Source organism: Chinchilla lanigera, unplaced genomic scaffold (assembly GCF_000276665.1).
Source record: "Chinchilla lanigera isolate Chin_1 unplaced genomic scaffold, ChiLan1.0 scaffold00135, whole genome shotgun sequence".
NCBI lineage: Eukaryota > Metazoa > Chordata > Mammalia > Rodentia > Chinchillidae > Chinchilla > Chinchilla lanigera.
The window spans coordinates 3351509-3366424 of record NW_004955536.1 but is presented as its reverse complement, the minus strand read 5'-3'; the positions used below and the strand labels follow the sequence as shown (position 1 = coordinate 3366424).

Here is a 14916-nt window from a genome sequence, read left to right as displayed (position 1 = left end):
CGGTGTTATCCCTCTTCCCTCACTCCTGCAGAGAATAACAGTCTCCACACGGATAGCTTGTGTATAGGACACATTTTACCACATATGTATATAATTCATTAACATCTCTTTCATTCTGAAAAATATTTAGCATTCTCATCTGGGAATGTCTTCTCCTCTCCATCTCTAAAGGATAGCTTTTCTGAGTACAGTATTCTTGGTTGGCAGGTTTGTTTTGTTTTTCCAGTTCGATGAAAATCTCATTCCACTCTCTACTTTCTTGTAATGTTCCTGCTGAAAAGTCTGTGTCAGGGGAACTGGGGCCCTGTTACATGTTGATTATTTCTTTTATCTTGCTGCCTGGAGCATATTCCCTTTATCTTTAGTATTTGTGGGCTTGATAATAATTGGGGAGTGGTATATTTACTTGCGTAAATTTGACTGGTGACTTCTGAACTTCCTGTTTGTGGATATTTGTATATCTAGATATTTATATAAGTATTTAATTTTGGAAAATTTTCTCGTAGTAATTCTTCATGTAGCTTTCGATTGCTTTGCCCTTCTGAAGTACCTCTTGAACTGATAACTGAAGCATTTATTCTGTTATTGCTGCCTCCAACTTCCTGCAAGCTTCCTATTTATGCTTTTTTCATTTTTCTCTTCTGACTTTGTATTTTCAAATAGCCTGTCTTTGTGTCCACTGATTCTTCTGCTTAATCTACTCTGTTATTGAAACTTTTATTATATTTTCAATTTCACTTAATATTTTTAGTGATTTCATTTTTTAATTTGTCTCTATGAGACCATTGAATTGTTTCTCTGTGTTTTCATGTGTCTCAAGTTTCCTTGAAGTGGCTGTTTTAAATTCTCTCAGAGTTTATCTCTAGTGGTTACTGTGGTAGGTTTCTGCTGTCCTATTTTAATCAGTGAGACTTAGATCATAGTTTCTTCAAAAAAACTTCTTAATGCTTATTCGTATGTGGTATCATCTACACATTAAAGATTTAGATATTTACTCAAGTGTTTGTAATCTAGCTTTCCATTTTTGTCTGTCTTTCCATGAATGCTAACCAGACTGCTTATTTTCTGTGAGTCTGTGGATATTAATATTATTTCAGCAGTGGATGGTGACCTAAGTCCAAGTTGGATGTGACGCAGCTCTTGGTTTGCAGTTGCTATTTCGACCCTAGAGAGAACCCCAATTCCAGCTTTGTTCTATATCTACAGCTGGTGCCTTGCTGGCTATTGTTAATAATAGGTTAAAAAAAAAACAACACTTGGGAGTTGTTATGGTTTAGATCTAGAATCTCACCCCAAATTCTCATGTGTTCAGAGGCAGGGCTTTTAGAGGGGACTGGGTCCTGGGGCACTGTGCTCAACAGTAGACTAGTCCACTGATGAATTCATAGCTGAACGTGCTGTAAGGAGCTGGGAACTGGTGAGAATGTGGAAGAGGTAGGTCACTAGGGGTGTGGCCTGGAACTGTCTGTCTCCCTCCCTGGATCCTCCATTCTCTCTAAGTTTCCTGGCTGCTCCAGGATGAGCAGCTGTCCTCTCCCCAGGCCCTTCCACCCTGCCATTTCTGCTTTGGAGCCAGATGAAATCATGAGCTAAACTAAACCAGCCTTTCCTCCTTTAAGTCCTGGGTATCAAGTATTTTGTTCCACTGAAAAGAGAATGACTAAGACAGGAGTGTAGCTGTTTGTTTTTGAGATCCTGATTTCAATTCCTTTGTGTGTACACTATGAAGTGAGATTGCTGGATAGAATTGTAGTTCTAAGTTTAATCTTCTGAGGAGCCAGTTAACATTGCATCCAGTTAACAATTTTGCCAACAGCATTCAAATGATCCACTTTCTCTCCATTTTTGCAAGTTGTTTTTTCACTCCTATTCCCCTCCCTCTTTCCCTGTCTTCCCTCCTCCTCCTTCCTCTGATGATAGCCAACTTCACAAATGTGAGGTGACACCTCATTATGCACTTTGGATTTACATTTCCAATGTTTCTTGTTATATATCTGTTGGATATATATATGGGAAATGTCTGTTCAATTCCTTTGTCCTGGTTTTAATTGTTTTTTTTTTATTAGTTATTTTCTTCCATTAAGTTGAATGAATTTCTTATATATCTTGGAGTACTTTTCATTAGATAAATCATGGTAAATATTTTAATCCAGTCTGTATCTTGCATTTTCACTTGTTGTTTTGTTTTATATGTAGAAACTTTTTAGTTTAATTTAATCCTATTTGCTTACTTTTCCTTTATTGCATTTGATTTTGGTGTTATATGCAAAAAATTATTGAGAGATCCAAATTCAAAAATCTTTTCCTGTATGTTTTCTTCTAGGATTTTTCTCGTTCCCTATTTTATGATTAAATCTTTAATTTATTTTGAGTTGTCTTTTTGCACATGATGTAAGTGTATGGCCCAGTTTCATTCTTTGTGAGCCATTATCCAGTTATTCTAGAACTATTATTGAATGAAATTGTTTCTCACACAGTGTATCTTGACCATTGTGTCTAAGATTACTCCTCTCTCTCTCTCTCCCCCTCCCTCCCTTTCTCCCTCCCTCTCTCTCTCTCTCTCTCTGAGTTTATTTCTGCACTCTTTAATCTGTTACATTGGTCTAAATGTGATAAAATGTTACATCCATTTTTATGATGCACTTCATACCATAACTTGGAACCAGGAAGTGTAATGCCACCAGTTTTGTTCTGACTCATGGTTGTATTAGTGATTCACAACCTTTTGTGATTCCATATGAATTTTAAGGTTGTTATTTCTAATTCTATAAAAATATCCAAAAATATCACTGGAATTCTGGTAGGAGTTGCATTGAATATGTAGGTAGCTTTAGGTAATATGGGTGTTTTAATAATATTGTTTTAGTCCACTGATATGAAATATCATTTCTTTTTCCTCCTTTGATTTCTTTCATCATTTTTTAAAATAATTTTCAAAGAACAGATCTTCTGTAAAATTTATTTCTAAGAATTTTATTGTTATTGAGGCTATTATAAATGAAATTTTTTCTTAAATTTCTTTTTCAGAGTTTGTTGGTATATATAGTGATACAGCTTCTCTTGTGTTTTGATTTTGTATTCTGGGCTTTTACTGGATTTATTAGTTCTAAGAGTTGTTTGTGGACTCTTAGAGAATTTTATATGTAAAATTATTTTATCTGCAAACAGATAATTTTACTTTTTCCTTTGCAATTTGAAAGTCCTTTCTTTCTTTTTCTGGTCTTTTTCCTGTGGTTAGGACTTCTAGTACTGTGATAGATTAAAGTGGAGAGAGTAGTCATGTTTGTTTTGTTCCTGATCTTAGGGCACTAAGTGTCAGGTAGTTGTGAGCTTATAACATATGGCCTTTGTTATGTTGAGGAAATCTTTTATATAGCTAGCTGTTGAAAGATTTTTATCATGAAGGGAGCCTGGGTTTTGTCAGCTATAAGTCTATGTGAACATATCCTGTCTCTCTCTCTTGGTTAACACCCAGGAATAGAATGACTAGGTAATGTGGTTAGTGAGTGTTTAACTTGTAAAGAAAGATACAGATTGTTTTCAAACTAGTTACACCATCTGGAGTTGCAACCACTGACGTGTGAGAGTTCTTATTCCTTCACATCCTTGACAACACTTGATATGGTCTGATATTTTATTAACTATGGTAATTCTAGGAGAGTACCTTGGAGTCTTATTATGGTTTTAATTTGCATGTCTGTAATACTCATGATACTGACAGTTGTTTTATGCTGTTATTTCCCATGTATTTCTTCAGAGAAATGTCTGTTCAAAGCTTTTGGTAAATTTTAACTGGGCTGTATGTCTTTTTTTATTATTGAGTTGTTGAAATCCTTTGAAATGGATTGTTTGTCCTATTCTGGGTATTTTGAGATATTCTAGTATAAGTCCTTCACCATATACATGATTTAAAATATGTTCTCCCAGTCTAAATCTTGTTTTCTTAATTTTTAAATAATATTTTAAAGAGCAAAAGTTTTAAAATTTTGATGAAATAAAAAATATCAATTTCTTCTTTTGTAGATTATGATTTTTGTATAGTAGCAAATAAATGTCTAAACCCACCCACTTCACCAAGTTTTTCTATGTTTTCCCTTAAAAGTTTAGTACTCTTAGGTTTAATATTTCAACCTGTATCCAATTTTCAATCAATCATTGTGTAGGTTGAAGGGAATGGAATTTTTTTGCATAAAAATATCCAATTATTCTGATACCATTGCTTTTAAGCTTTGATAAGTAGGATTAGAATAGTTACCAATAGTGAGGTAAAAACCCTCACTGTGTAGATAGAGTGCTTCTATCTAATTCAGTGTGTATGAATTGTAAGAGTTTTAAATTCAGTTGATGGAAAGAAATGATTTCTCTCACTGTGTGAACACTAGAGATTATTCACATTGTTTGTTATTTATTTTTACCTTTTTTTACTCTGGCTCAGGTAATTTCTTCATCTACATGCACTGATTAACACTTGGCACGGGCCTCAGTGGCTCTACCTGGGTTTCATTTTTCCTCTGATTTTCTCCCCTATGACCTCCGGCTTCCTTGGCATCCATGTACTCCAAGTTCTGTCGCCTCAACCCGGGGAGGCGGCTGGGACTTGCCTGGTCCCCCACACCCTGCACTGCACTACAGTATGCAGACTTTTGCCACACAGGAAGGCGTCTCAGGCACTAAACTCACCTCGTTTATTTTCCTCTCTCAGACTTCACCATACTCCATGACATCATTTCCAGTCTCTGGGAACTATTGTTTCACGTATGTTGTCTGGATTTCAGTGGTTTCAGGCAGGAAGGTAAAGCCACTCTGTTACTTCATCTTGGTTAGAAATGTGCCTTTGAAGTTTGAAAGTGCACTTTTGGGTCTGGGGATTTAGCTCAGCAGCATAACGCCTGCCTGGCAAGCACGAGGTCGTGAGTTCAATTCCCGGTACCGGAAAATAAACAACAGCGACAAAATAGAAAGACTGCCCTTTCATATATTGTTTTAAATCACTACATCACACTTTCTGTTTGATGATTTTCAGTTCATTCTTTTATCTCTCCCAGATTTTCTTCCTTCTTTTCACTGTGCTAAACTGACGGATTCTCTTCCTTCAAAGATCTCTATGAAGATTGTAAATATTCTTAAAGAATTTTTTAAACACCATTTGTAATTCCGGTGTGTGAATTCACTAGTTTCCTGCCATGTTGCCATTATCTCAGTGGATTGTAATCATAGACTCTGCATGTGTTACACTGTAGTGAAATATATGTAGGTTGCTTTGTCTTTGTTTTTCTAAAAGTAAAAATATTTAAAATTTATATAGGAATTTAATAATAATTGATGTGCATGGTGTTTAAAAAATTTTGAGCAAGGACCCTGAAACTACACTTTTTAGAGGTTTGAGGCTCCTGCTGTCCAGTGATGTGGCTTTATCTATATATCAATTTTTCTGCTGCATTCCAAAGGCCTTTTGTCACAGTTTTTATTATCTCTGTTTCATAGGTGATATGGCCTGTCTGGCTCCCAGGTGTAGTTCAGGAGTTTAGGTACAGCTTCTGAATATACAAAGGCCTGGAACCTCAAGTCCAAGGGTTGGGGGGTGGCTTTTAATTTTTGGTGGATATTTCTGCAGTCTTTCAGGCTGAATTCCTGTTGTCAGTTTTATCATTTTTATTGATTCCAGTAGAAGTTTTCCTGTTGCTATCCTCAGCTGTGTGGTATGTTTCTGTGTGTGTTACCATTCTTCTGTGTGAGGAATGGCAAGGGAAAATTGCTTTCCTAGATTGTGTAGAAGTCATTCTAGTTGTTCATTTATACAGTGTAATCAGATTTTTAACAGTGGATTTAAAAAAACAAAACTTGGAGTGTGAAGATCAGAATCAAACATTTAAGATCCAATGCATACTCTGTGTTTAGACGTGATAATGAAAAAAGGGCTGGGGAGTTACCTCAGTGGTACTGTGTCTGCTTACCATAGCCCAGGGTTAAATCCCTAAAATATATATATATATAAAAAAAAAGAAATGGTAAGGAAAACTCAGCTTGATGCTTTCCACACTCAAGGTGTGAATTGCACTCTTGTAGATCAAGTATAGGAGACAATAACTATTATCTTGATCTTTATTCAATGATCTTTGCCCGTTAATTATTGTTAGCTAGCTTTATAAAAGAGATAATACTGCTTGTGTAATAGTCTGACAATCATTCCCAAACTTGTTAAACGTTTTTAGTACTAATTGAGTCATTATTTTCAATTGATTTTTCAGATACAAATCAGAAGGCAGCACTAAGACATATGTCAGCAGGTGAGTCAATTAGAAAATATTTTACAGATTCATGCTGAAAACTAAAAAGTGAATTGATAATTCAGTTTCTAAATATCATTGAACACTCTCAAGTGGTAAAACATACAGTAAAAGAGCAAATGCTAATAGAGTAATTGAGTTTGTAATAAGTTTGTGCTTTATTTAATAAATTTGGCAAACTATACTGAAAATATGAATACAGCAAGGCCCTGACTTAATGAATGAGTTCCATTCTAGAACGTTAGTAAATCAGATTTGTTACAAGTCCAACAAAGTTAGTCATAGACACCTTTGACACAAATACACATTGTGTATAGCTTTGTGCTTCCCAGCAGTCCCCTGCACATCACCACTGCTTTTCCTCTTGCTTCCAGACATCCTGGGCTCTGACTGAGCACTGCACTACTGCATGCTCTCACACTGTGCAGTGAGACACAGCAGCTCAGCCGTGACAGTGTCTGGCAGACACACGAGCTGCTTCCACGATTTGCTCACATCTATAGGTATTTGTAATATGAAGTCTGTATCTGTGAAAGTTTGTAAATCAAATGTTCCTAATTTGGGGACTTACTATAATGAGTAAAGAACAGTAAAATACAGTGCTTATAAGTTATCCAACTTAGGTTATGTTAGGATACTGGCTGGGCAAACATCCAATGAATAAAATTCAATAGATTGTGACAGAGCACATGAATTTCAATGTGTGACTTTGATATGTATGACCATTATGTTTTGGGTTCAGATTAAATGTCCTCTAAAAGTCATGTGTTTGGATGCTGATAAGAGCAGGGGGTGCTCTGCCTATCAGAAGATTCATCAGTAGCTGACTGTGCCCTGGAACGTGAGGCCTTCGTGGAGATAGGACTTGGCCTGTGCTTGTCCCTGGCTCACCCTTGCTGTCTTGCTCTCTTGCTCTCTAGCTCTCTCTCTAGCTTTCTAGCTCTTTCTCTCGCCCTTCTTAGAAGTTGTGGGTTGAACATCTGTGCCCCACATCATGCTATTTCTGCCTTAGTCAGCTGACCATGAACTCTGTTTCCCCCAAAACATGAGCCAAAGTAAGCGCAGACGAGAAAGTGACTAATATGAGAACTAATTACATTGACCTAATACTTATCGTCAATAAATGGCATTTTGTCCATTCTGATGTTTCTTAACCATAAATTCAGTCTCATTATTCTTTGATAGTCCAAGAGCTGGACTCTATTCTTTTTCACTGTAGAGACCCAAGCATTTCTTCAGTTTGGGAGAACTTAAGAGTTCTCCTCAAGTATTGACTTTATTCTTAAGGTCCTATGTCCAAATTCTTTCATCTTTCTTAAGTGGTCTTTTAAATACCATTTTCTCTGCTTAGCTAGTATTGTGAATAGTTTCCTTATGTAATTTGAAAACTAATTCTTTTAAATCTCTGTTACTTTTGGGGGGTTTGTTTCAGGTTTTTCAGTTTTGTTTTGTTTTTCTAATTTTTACTAGTACACATTTGTAATGTTTATATTCCTTGTGTAAGGTTGGCAGTGTACATCACACAACTTCCTTCCTTTTTTCATCCCTTTCCCTCCCCTTCCTCTCTATTTCCTCCATCTCTTGATACCCTTCCCATTTGAGAAAGATCTATCTCCCTACTTCCTATTATTAGTCTAATGGATTCTGTTCCTTTTTAAACCTTTATAAAAATCCTAAGTGTTCCTGTTTCAGGCTGTCCTCTTACTTTTATTTTTTCATTTTCCTCTGGCTGTTGACCTTGCCTCTTAGTGAGTGTTTTGTTGTTCACCTTGGGGTTTTTTCGTTTGATTTTTGTAAGGTCATTTTAAGTGGCAGTATTTTCTCGTGAAAATTTCCCTTATTTTTCAAATGTCATTAGAAATATCTCTTTTTTCCTTCAAATTTTATTAGAAATATATTTTTTCCTTCAAATTTTAATTAGTTCTGTGGTTTTTTGTTTCATCTTCTCTCTATTTGTGAGGTAGAAAAGGGAAATTACTGTCAGCCCAGACTACTTAGTTGACTAAAAGTCTGTACAGGTTTCAAATCACAGCCCTTAGTAATGTATTTATCAATAGATGAGATATTAGGTTGGAACCTGAAAACCAGAATAAAAAAAATTTAAAATACAGGATTCAAAATTAAACGATGTCTTATGCTGGAAAGTGATAAGAGAAAAATAAAGACTTCTTTTCTTGCTCTTTTCCCTAGTTGGGGATGTGAATTTATTCCTTTACTTAATTTATTCATTTGGTATATGGGTAAATAAAGACTTTACTCATTTGCATAACCTATTTCAGTAATCTTTTGAAATTATTCATTAAAAGTGGTTATTTGTATAATGTGAGTTCTAGAATGACCTGATATTCATTTGTTGTTCATTGACGTTCATTTGAAAGTGTTAATTAGGAAGCATTATTTTCCTTCACATTTAGATCCAGAGCAGAAAGCAGCAGCCAAACAGATACTACCAAGTAAGTAAATTAGTAGGTATTGCTTACATTTGATATGTGTTAAATATCACTAGGAATAAACTGATAACCCTCAATTAACTGCAAGGTAGCCACAATTAACACAATAGCTGTGATTTTTAAAGTAGCACATACAAAAGCAACCTATTAACATTTGCCAATTTGGTACCTAGTATTTATCTAAGCAAATTTGTCTCTTCTTTTTTCAGTTTAATATATGTTGGGAGTTTATTCTTTGGAACCAAAAAGTAAATGATGGGTAAAACATTTAGGATGCTAACTTACACACAGAATCTGTTTTGTTACTCAGGGTATATGTAGGGGACATTTACTTCTTTTGAAGAATCTGGAACTAGAGAGTCAATGTTTATGCTCACACATGAACAGCTGAGTGAATGCCTCTTCCTGGGTTACTTGAAAAAATTTTTTGAGGAAAAGTTATTCTAAAGCAACAAACTTGCATATCTCCCATAATCTTTGGTATTACAAAGTAGTCTTAACCAAGTGTCCCTTTATGCTCTGAGAGATAGATGTCTCTGTAGATGTAAGTTGTTTGGAGCTTCCGCTCCTCCCTTTCCCACTTACAGTCTTTGTTTACATAGGGGTAGTGTTATTCTTTCTGGATTCTTCCCAGTCCAGTTCTATTCCAAATCTGTAGACTCTCTAGAAGTTTCACTCCGGAAAGTGAACCTCTTCATTTGAAAGCTTTTCTTATGTTTAATCTCATTACTGTTACCATTATTGTTATGGCCTTTAAAGTTACATTTTGGAACCATTAATTAGTGTCTTCAAACCAAAAGGGTTAGTTTTCTTTATTATGTCCTCTCTTGTATTGTGACCAAGGGAGTTATCCTATAGTGCTCAAGGATACAATACTTGTTACTTTGCTCCACCTTCAGATATATGTCTTCTTATTTTCTGTTATCTCCATGGGTAAAGACTGTGCTTATTTCACTCAGTATTGTATAACCAACATGTAGCAAGATAGATGGCTTATGGTAAATGATGAATAAAACAAAAACACAAACACAAAAGTGCAGGAGACATGGTGGCACAGGCCTATAATTCCAGCACTTGGGAGGCTGAGGCAGGAGGTTAGCTTGGGCTACAAAGTGAGTTCAAGGCCAGCCTGAACTGCAGAGGGAGACCCTGTCTCAAAATGACCAAAAAGGTACATAAAAAAGCCTGTACATGTGTGTTTACATATCATGTTTAAAAGCCTTATTTATTGCAGGCTGATCAGGCCTGCAATCTCCCAAATGAGTGGACTATGAAGGCTTAAATGAATGAGACAATTGGAATGATTTCAGGGCCCCAGGATGTTCCAAACCCTCTAACAGAATTTGTGATTTTCTGGGTTAAGACCAAGAATTTTTCTGTGCAGCCCATATTTATTAGGTTTTCAAACAAAGGAGGGAAATACTGAAGAAAATGCAGGAATCTGAGCAGGACCTTGGGAGAATTTTCACAAGTGGTAAATTATGGCAATCAGAACTACCTTATCTTTAGGCTGGCATTTATTGTAGAAATGTGGAGCCTGCAGCTGCAGTCTCCCTTTGGTTAATTGAGGTTGGAGCCAAACATGCTCAGCTTTGGCCTTAGCTTGTCCTTTGAGATGTCACAGCTTCACAGGCCAATACAGGCCTCAGTGGTGACCAGTGACTCACAGAGAAGTTCACTTACTATTAGTCTGCTGTCCATCTCCAGACAAGGTGCCTAGGCTTTGGCAATTCACAAGTAAACATGGAAAGCCAATTAGTTAATATAAATCCTTCTCAGAGCCACTTTGTAGTGAGTGGTCTCCATCCTTTATATGCACATGTGTACACATGCATTCTTGTATCTATAATGTTCCAAATTTCCCCATTTCTTCTCTCATATTATCTCTCATCTTGAAAATGAGTGAACATAAGCTAACATAACTCTCTGAGAATTGTCATTCATATATATTGAATGAGGGCTGACAGCATTGTCCATAGGAAAATGAACATTATAGTTAGAATAGTTTAAATTGAAATGTTAATCCACTGGTCTAAAGTTCTGGCGTAATGTGCACCAGGCAAACATTTTTAGGATGATCGCTCATTTAACTCTTAACAACCTCACTTACCACTGTAGCTTTCAGCTCCTTCATCTATGATGTAATCTTTAACAGGCAGAGGGCCACTAGGAAAGGAGGTAGAATCCAAGAAAACATTGAAGTGGGATGAATCCCCCTTGGGTCATATTAATACCATTTTAGTATAATTAAGTTTTAAATATCTAAATTCTGTCAGTGTCTCCAGTCTTTTCCTAAATGAGAGAAGATGCTTAGGCCATTTAACAGGAAGTTCTGACCAGGAATCCTCCCATACTGTGGTCATTTTGCTATCCGTTTCTTCGAGGTTTTTACCTGTATGGCCCCATACTCCATATTTTACCACTTTCATATTAAGACTTAAAATCATCTATCAACTCTTTTGCTCACTATTCTTTCTTGAATCCATTTACTCTTCATTGTGGGTTCAATTTCCTTGTTCCTAAACATTTTGTGGTAAATACCTGAACATGACTTTTTTCATATTCATTTTTGAAAGACAGCTTACATGGTTAGAGATTCCTAGAGGAGGGTCACTTCCTGAAACTCTTTTTAAAATATTTTGTTCTTGTAATGTATTGTTTAAGATCAATAAGTGGACATCAGTTGTCAGTCTGACTATTCTCTTTCAATCAATGTGTGTTTTTCCTAGGTGGCTAGTAAGCCTTCGTCTTTGTCTGAAATATTGTATCAGTATATGTTTTGATACAGCATTTAAAAAGTTTTCTGGCTTTGGATTCAGAGCAGTCATTAGATATCAAGACCCAGGACATTAATTCCATGAAGAGTTCCATTATTACAGTGGTGGTTCAGAGTTCTTGGCCTCAGTTCCTGGATTTTTCCTTAGAAATTAACTTATACATGGAAACCCCCAAATTTCATGGAAATTGCAAATATCCTCAGCAGTTTTTTTAGGGGGAAGTTTGCAAGTAGACAATGCCAAAGCATTGTTCAGTTCTCCTTGCTGCTGATTGGCTGCCACCCTGAAACCCATCTGCGGATGCAGCTGCCTTCATGCACCCTGACAGGGTGCTGTCCAGGGCATAGCTGTCCTCACTGTTCCTGGTTTTGTTCTTAAAGCCCTAAAGCCCCTAAGACCCTGCTAAATTACACGGAACCTTCTAAGAATGTACGAATACGTATTTTATTAAATTACCTAACTGTGGGAGACATAGCATATTTAAGGTTTCTGAAATTTTCAGTGCTTCACAATTTGTGGGTGCTCTAGGGATGTAGCCCCTGTGAATTTTAGTTTCCACTGGATCTGCTCAATTCTCGACTCTTGATTAGTCTTTTTTTTTTCCTTTCTTTGTCTGAAATGACTTCACTTGGTAAACCCTTCCCCGTTGAGCTTCCATGGGGCATGGTAGTGCATGCTTGCAATCCCAGAACTCAGGAGGCTGAGTCAGGAGGACCAATGTGAGTTTGAGACCAGCCAGGGCTACACAGTGAACTCAAGGGCAGCCTGAACTACAGTGAGCCCTGTCTCAAAAAAAAAAAAGGAATGAATTTAACCTCCATGTTTCTTAACAGAGTTTCTCATAAGTATGTACTTATATCTGTCTATCTGGCATTGTTTGACTTCTACATATCACTTTGCTGTCCCACACTTTTAGCACTTACCATTTTTTTGCATTACTCCTGCCTTGATTTCTGTGGAGATTTCAAACACTTTTTAAAGTTTTTTGTGTTCTCTGTTGATCTTGATGTGTGAATTTTTTTTTTTAACTATGCTGTGGCTGTGGACATTCACTTTTATAATTTTGTAAGCTCCACCCCAGGAATAGCGGTCAATCTCATGGTGATTCCACATGTCCTCAGTGTGGGGATCTACACTGAGTGTAGAGTGTGGAGAAGCTTCAGATTGCTTCTGCTGGGCCTTTACCAATGCCACGGTTTCTATGTTTGCTGATTCAAACTTGGAGGTAGTGGAACTGAGCAGTTGAGTCTTTGCTTTGTCATATGGAGTTGGGCCTGGAGTTCCTGCGTCTCCAGCTGAAGTGTTCCCAGCGTCTGCCAGACTACCCTGAAGTAAAGAAGAATTTCAATTTGCAACATGTAGCGATGTATATATGTCAATAAATAAACAGTTAACTCAGTACCAGATTTAGGAAGTTAGAGTCAAACTTAAATTCTGTGCTTAGAAGTCATAAAGAAAAAAATGATCTCTGCTATCTTCGGATTACTCTTCACTGGAGAATTTAAACTTGGTATGGTGTATTGTACTTGGTGTTTGGAGAAATAGTAACGTACATACTTGAATGTGCTAAATGTTTAAAGAGTTGATTTTTGTATAAAATGGCCTTTTCTTCATCCACATAGCAGTCAAGTTTCTTAGTGTTAACTCGTCAATGCTATTTTTGTGTAGGTCCATACCAGAAGATAGTACCTAAGAGTATACCAGCAGGTAAGAGACCTTGAAAGTATTTCTTAGTCAATAAATAGGTTGAAAAGTAACAAAGAAAATGTTGATAATTCACAAAAATTGCCCAGTATTTTTGAGGCAGCCACAGCTGACACAATACTGCACCAAAACCAAATTAATATTTTGCATTCAAGGATCAGGTCTCAATTAACCAAACAACTCTTAAACTAGATTTTTATTGAATCCTACTTTTGTGGTAGTTAGAGAAGAACCCTTCTGCAATATAATAAGAGAAAAGATAGCTACAGTTAGTTTGCAAAACTAGCTCATAAGCTGAACATGTCTTATGCTGGAATGCACAAAGGAGAATACTTCTTTGGATTGTATTTACACCCACAAACTTACCTGTCAATCTTAGTCAATCTTTTAGTCTATTTTAATTCAAGTTAGTAATGTCCTGTTACATTTAGTGAGAACTTGTTCTTATTATTAGAATGGCATTAAAAAGGTAAAGCTAATAATATGTAAGATATGTAAATTAGTTCATAAAACAAATTTACAATCAGGTCTGTTGGTTAGTAAGTACAGTTACTTCAGGTATGTGAGTTTTCACGGGACCAAAAAAAAGTTTGCAATGCACAAATCCAAAAATGGTTGTTTCTAAGATATAGTAAAAGTAAAATTTATATGCACAGTATCTAAATTGCTTTAAAAGGTAAGTATAATAAATTGTTACATTCACAAAATTTCATTATATGTGAAAAATGTTAAAATTTCTCATTTGCATATGCTTATTAAAAATGGTAGTTCTCTGGAAATCATAGAAAGGAATAATGTAAATAATTTACTCTGGACAAAACATTTAACAAACAAAATTGTGAACACTCTTTCAACAATTCTTTTCCTGGTCCATTAATCCCTCACCTAGCAGTATCCTGCGAGCGTGCTTTGCAGCAAAATGGAGTTTGCTGTCAGTACCCTGAGCATGTGTGTTTTGTTCTCCCACAGTAACTGGGAAACCCTTGAGAAGGCAGGGGATACTACTGAGGTCTCACTGAGAATTGAAGATGCCACCTTTCCTCTCCTGGGCACAGCTGAAGGAATTAATAAACTGAGCGTGGACCATTTGTATGCTGGTGTGTCTGCTTTTCTTTTCGTTTCCTCCGCCTCAGAATTCAGCCTGAGGGACTGTAGTCCTGGAGCTACAGAGCCCCGAATTAAGAGTATGTTCCAAATCAAGCATGCCCTTTCTCGCTCGACTCCCCAGCCCTTTCTATGATCTGCTCAGCAACTCTGCTGCCACCTGCTGCCTCCTTCTAGTGGGCTGCACGGGGCCTTCATTCATCACAGTCTCTGTGGACTATGTTCCTTTTCCAGATCCTTCAGGCTGTGTTGGGCTGGCTAGGTGTCTAGGAAATGAAGCTGTCTCCTTTCTCAGCCTTCCTAACCTCACCCCAGGCTTAGGAGATGGCTGTGTCAGCCTCATGGGCTGTTTTCTCCTGTGAACTGTCCCAGTACCCTCCCACCACGTTTCCTTGCCCCAGGTAACCTAGAGGTCCATACCAGAAAAGAGAGAGGCAGCTTCCAAATGACCCACACTGCGTAGGTTTGTGTCTCAAGCTGAAATATTAATCTTGTGCCAGTGTTTGGCATAATGATTGGCTGAGGAAAAGTTTTCTCATTTTCTTTTTTCTGCAAGAATGTATGTAAAAATATTTACTTCAATTAAGTGTTTGG

The 14916-nt window shown here is 36.8% G+C and overlaps 1 protein-coding gene across 1 annotated transcript in view; it reads left to right on the top strand.

The window, feature by feature from the left end:
• Positions 1-14308, top strand: part of Adam32 (ADAM metallopeptidase domain 32) — a 130626-nt gene extending 116318 nt beyond the window's left edge. The window contains exons 21-24 of the mRNA XM_013507724.1: positions 6249-6287; positions 8702-8740; positions 13183-13221; positions 14188-14308. Coding sequence (XP_013363178.1) covers positions 6249-6287; positions 8702-8740; positions 13183-13207 — 103 coding nt within the window. The 3' untranslated portion in view covers positions 13208-13221; positions 14188-14308. The remainder of the gene's footprint in view (positions 1-6248; positions 6288-8701; positions 8741-13182; positions 13222-14187) is intronic.
• The last annotated feature ends 608 nt before the right edge of the window (positions 14309-14916 follow it).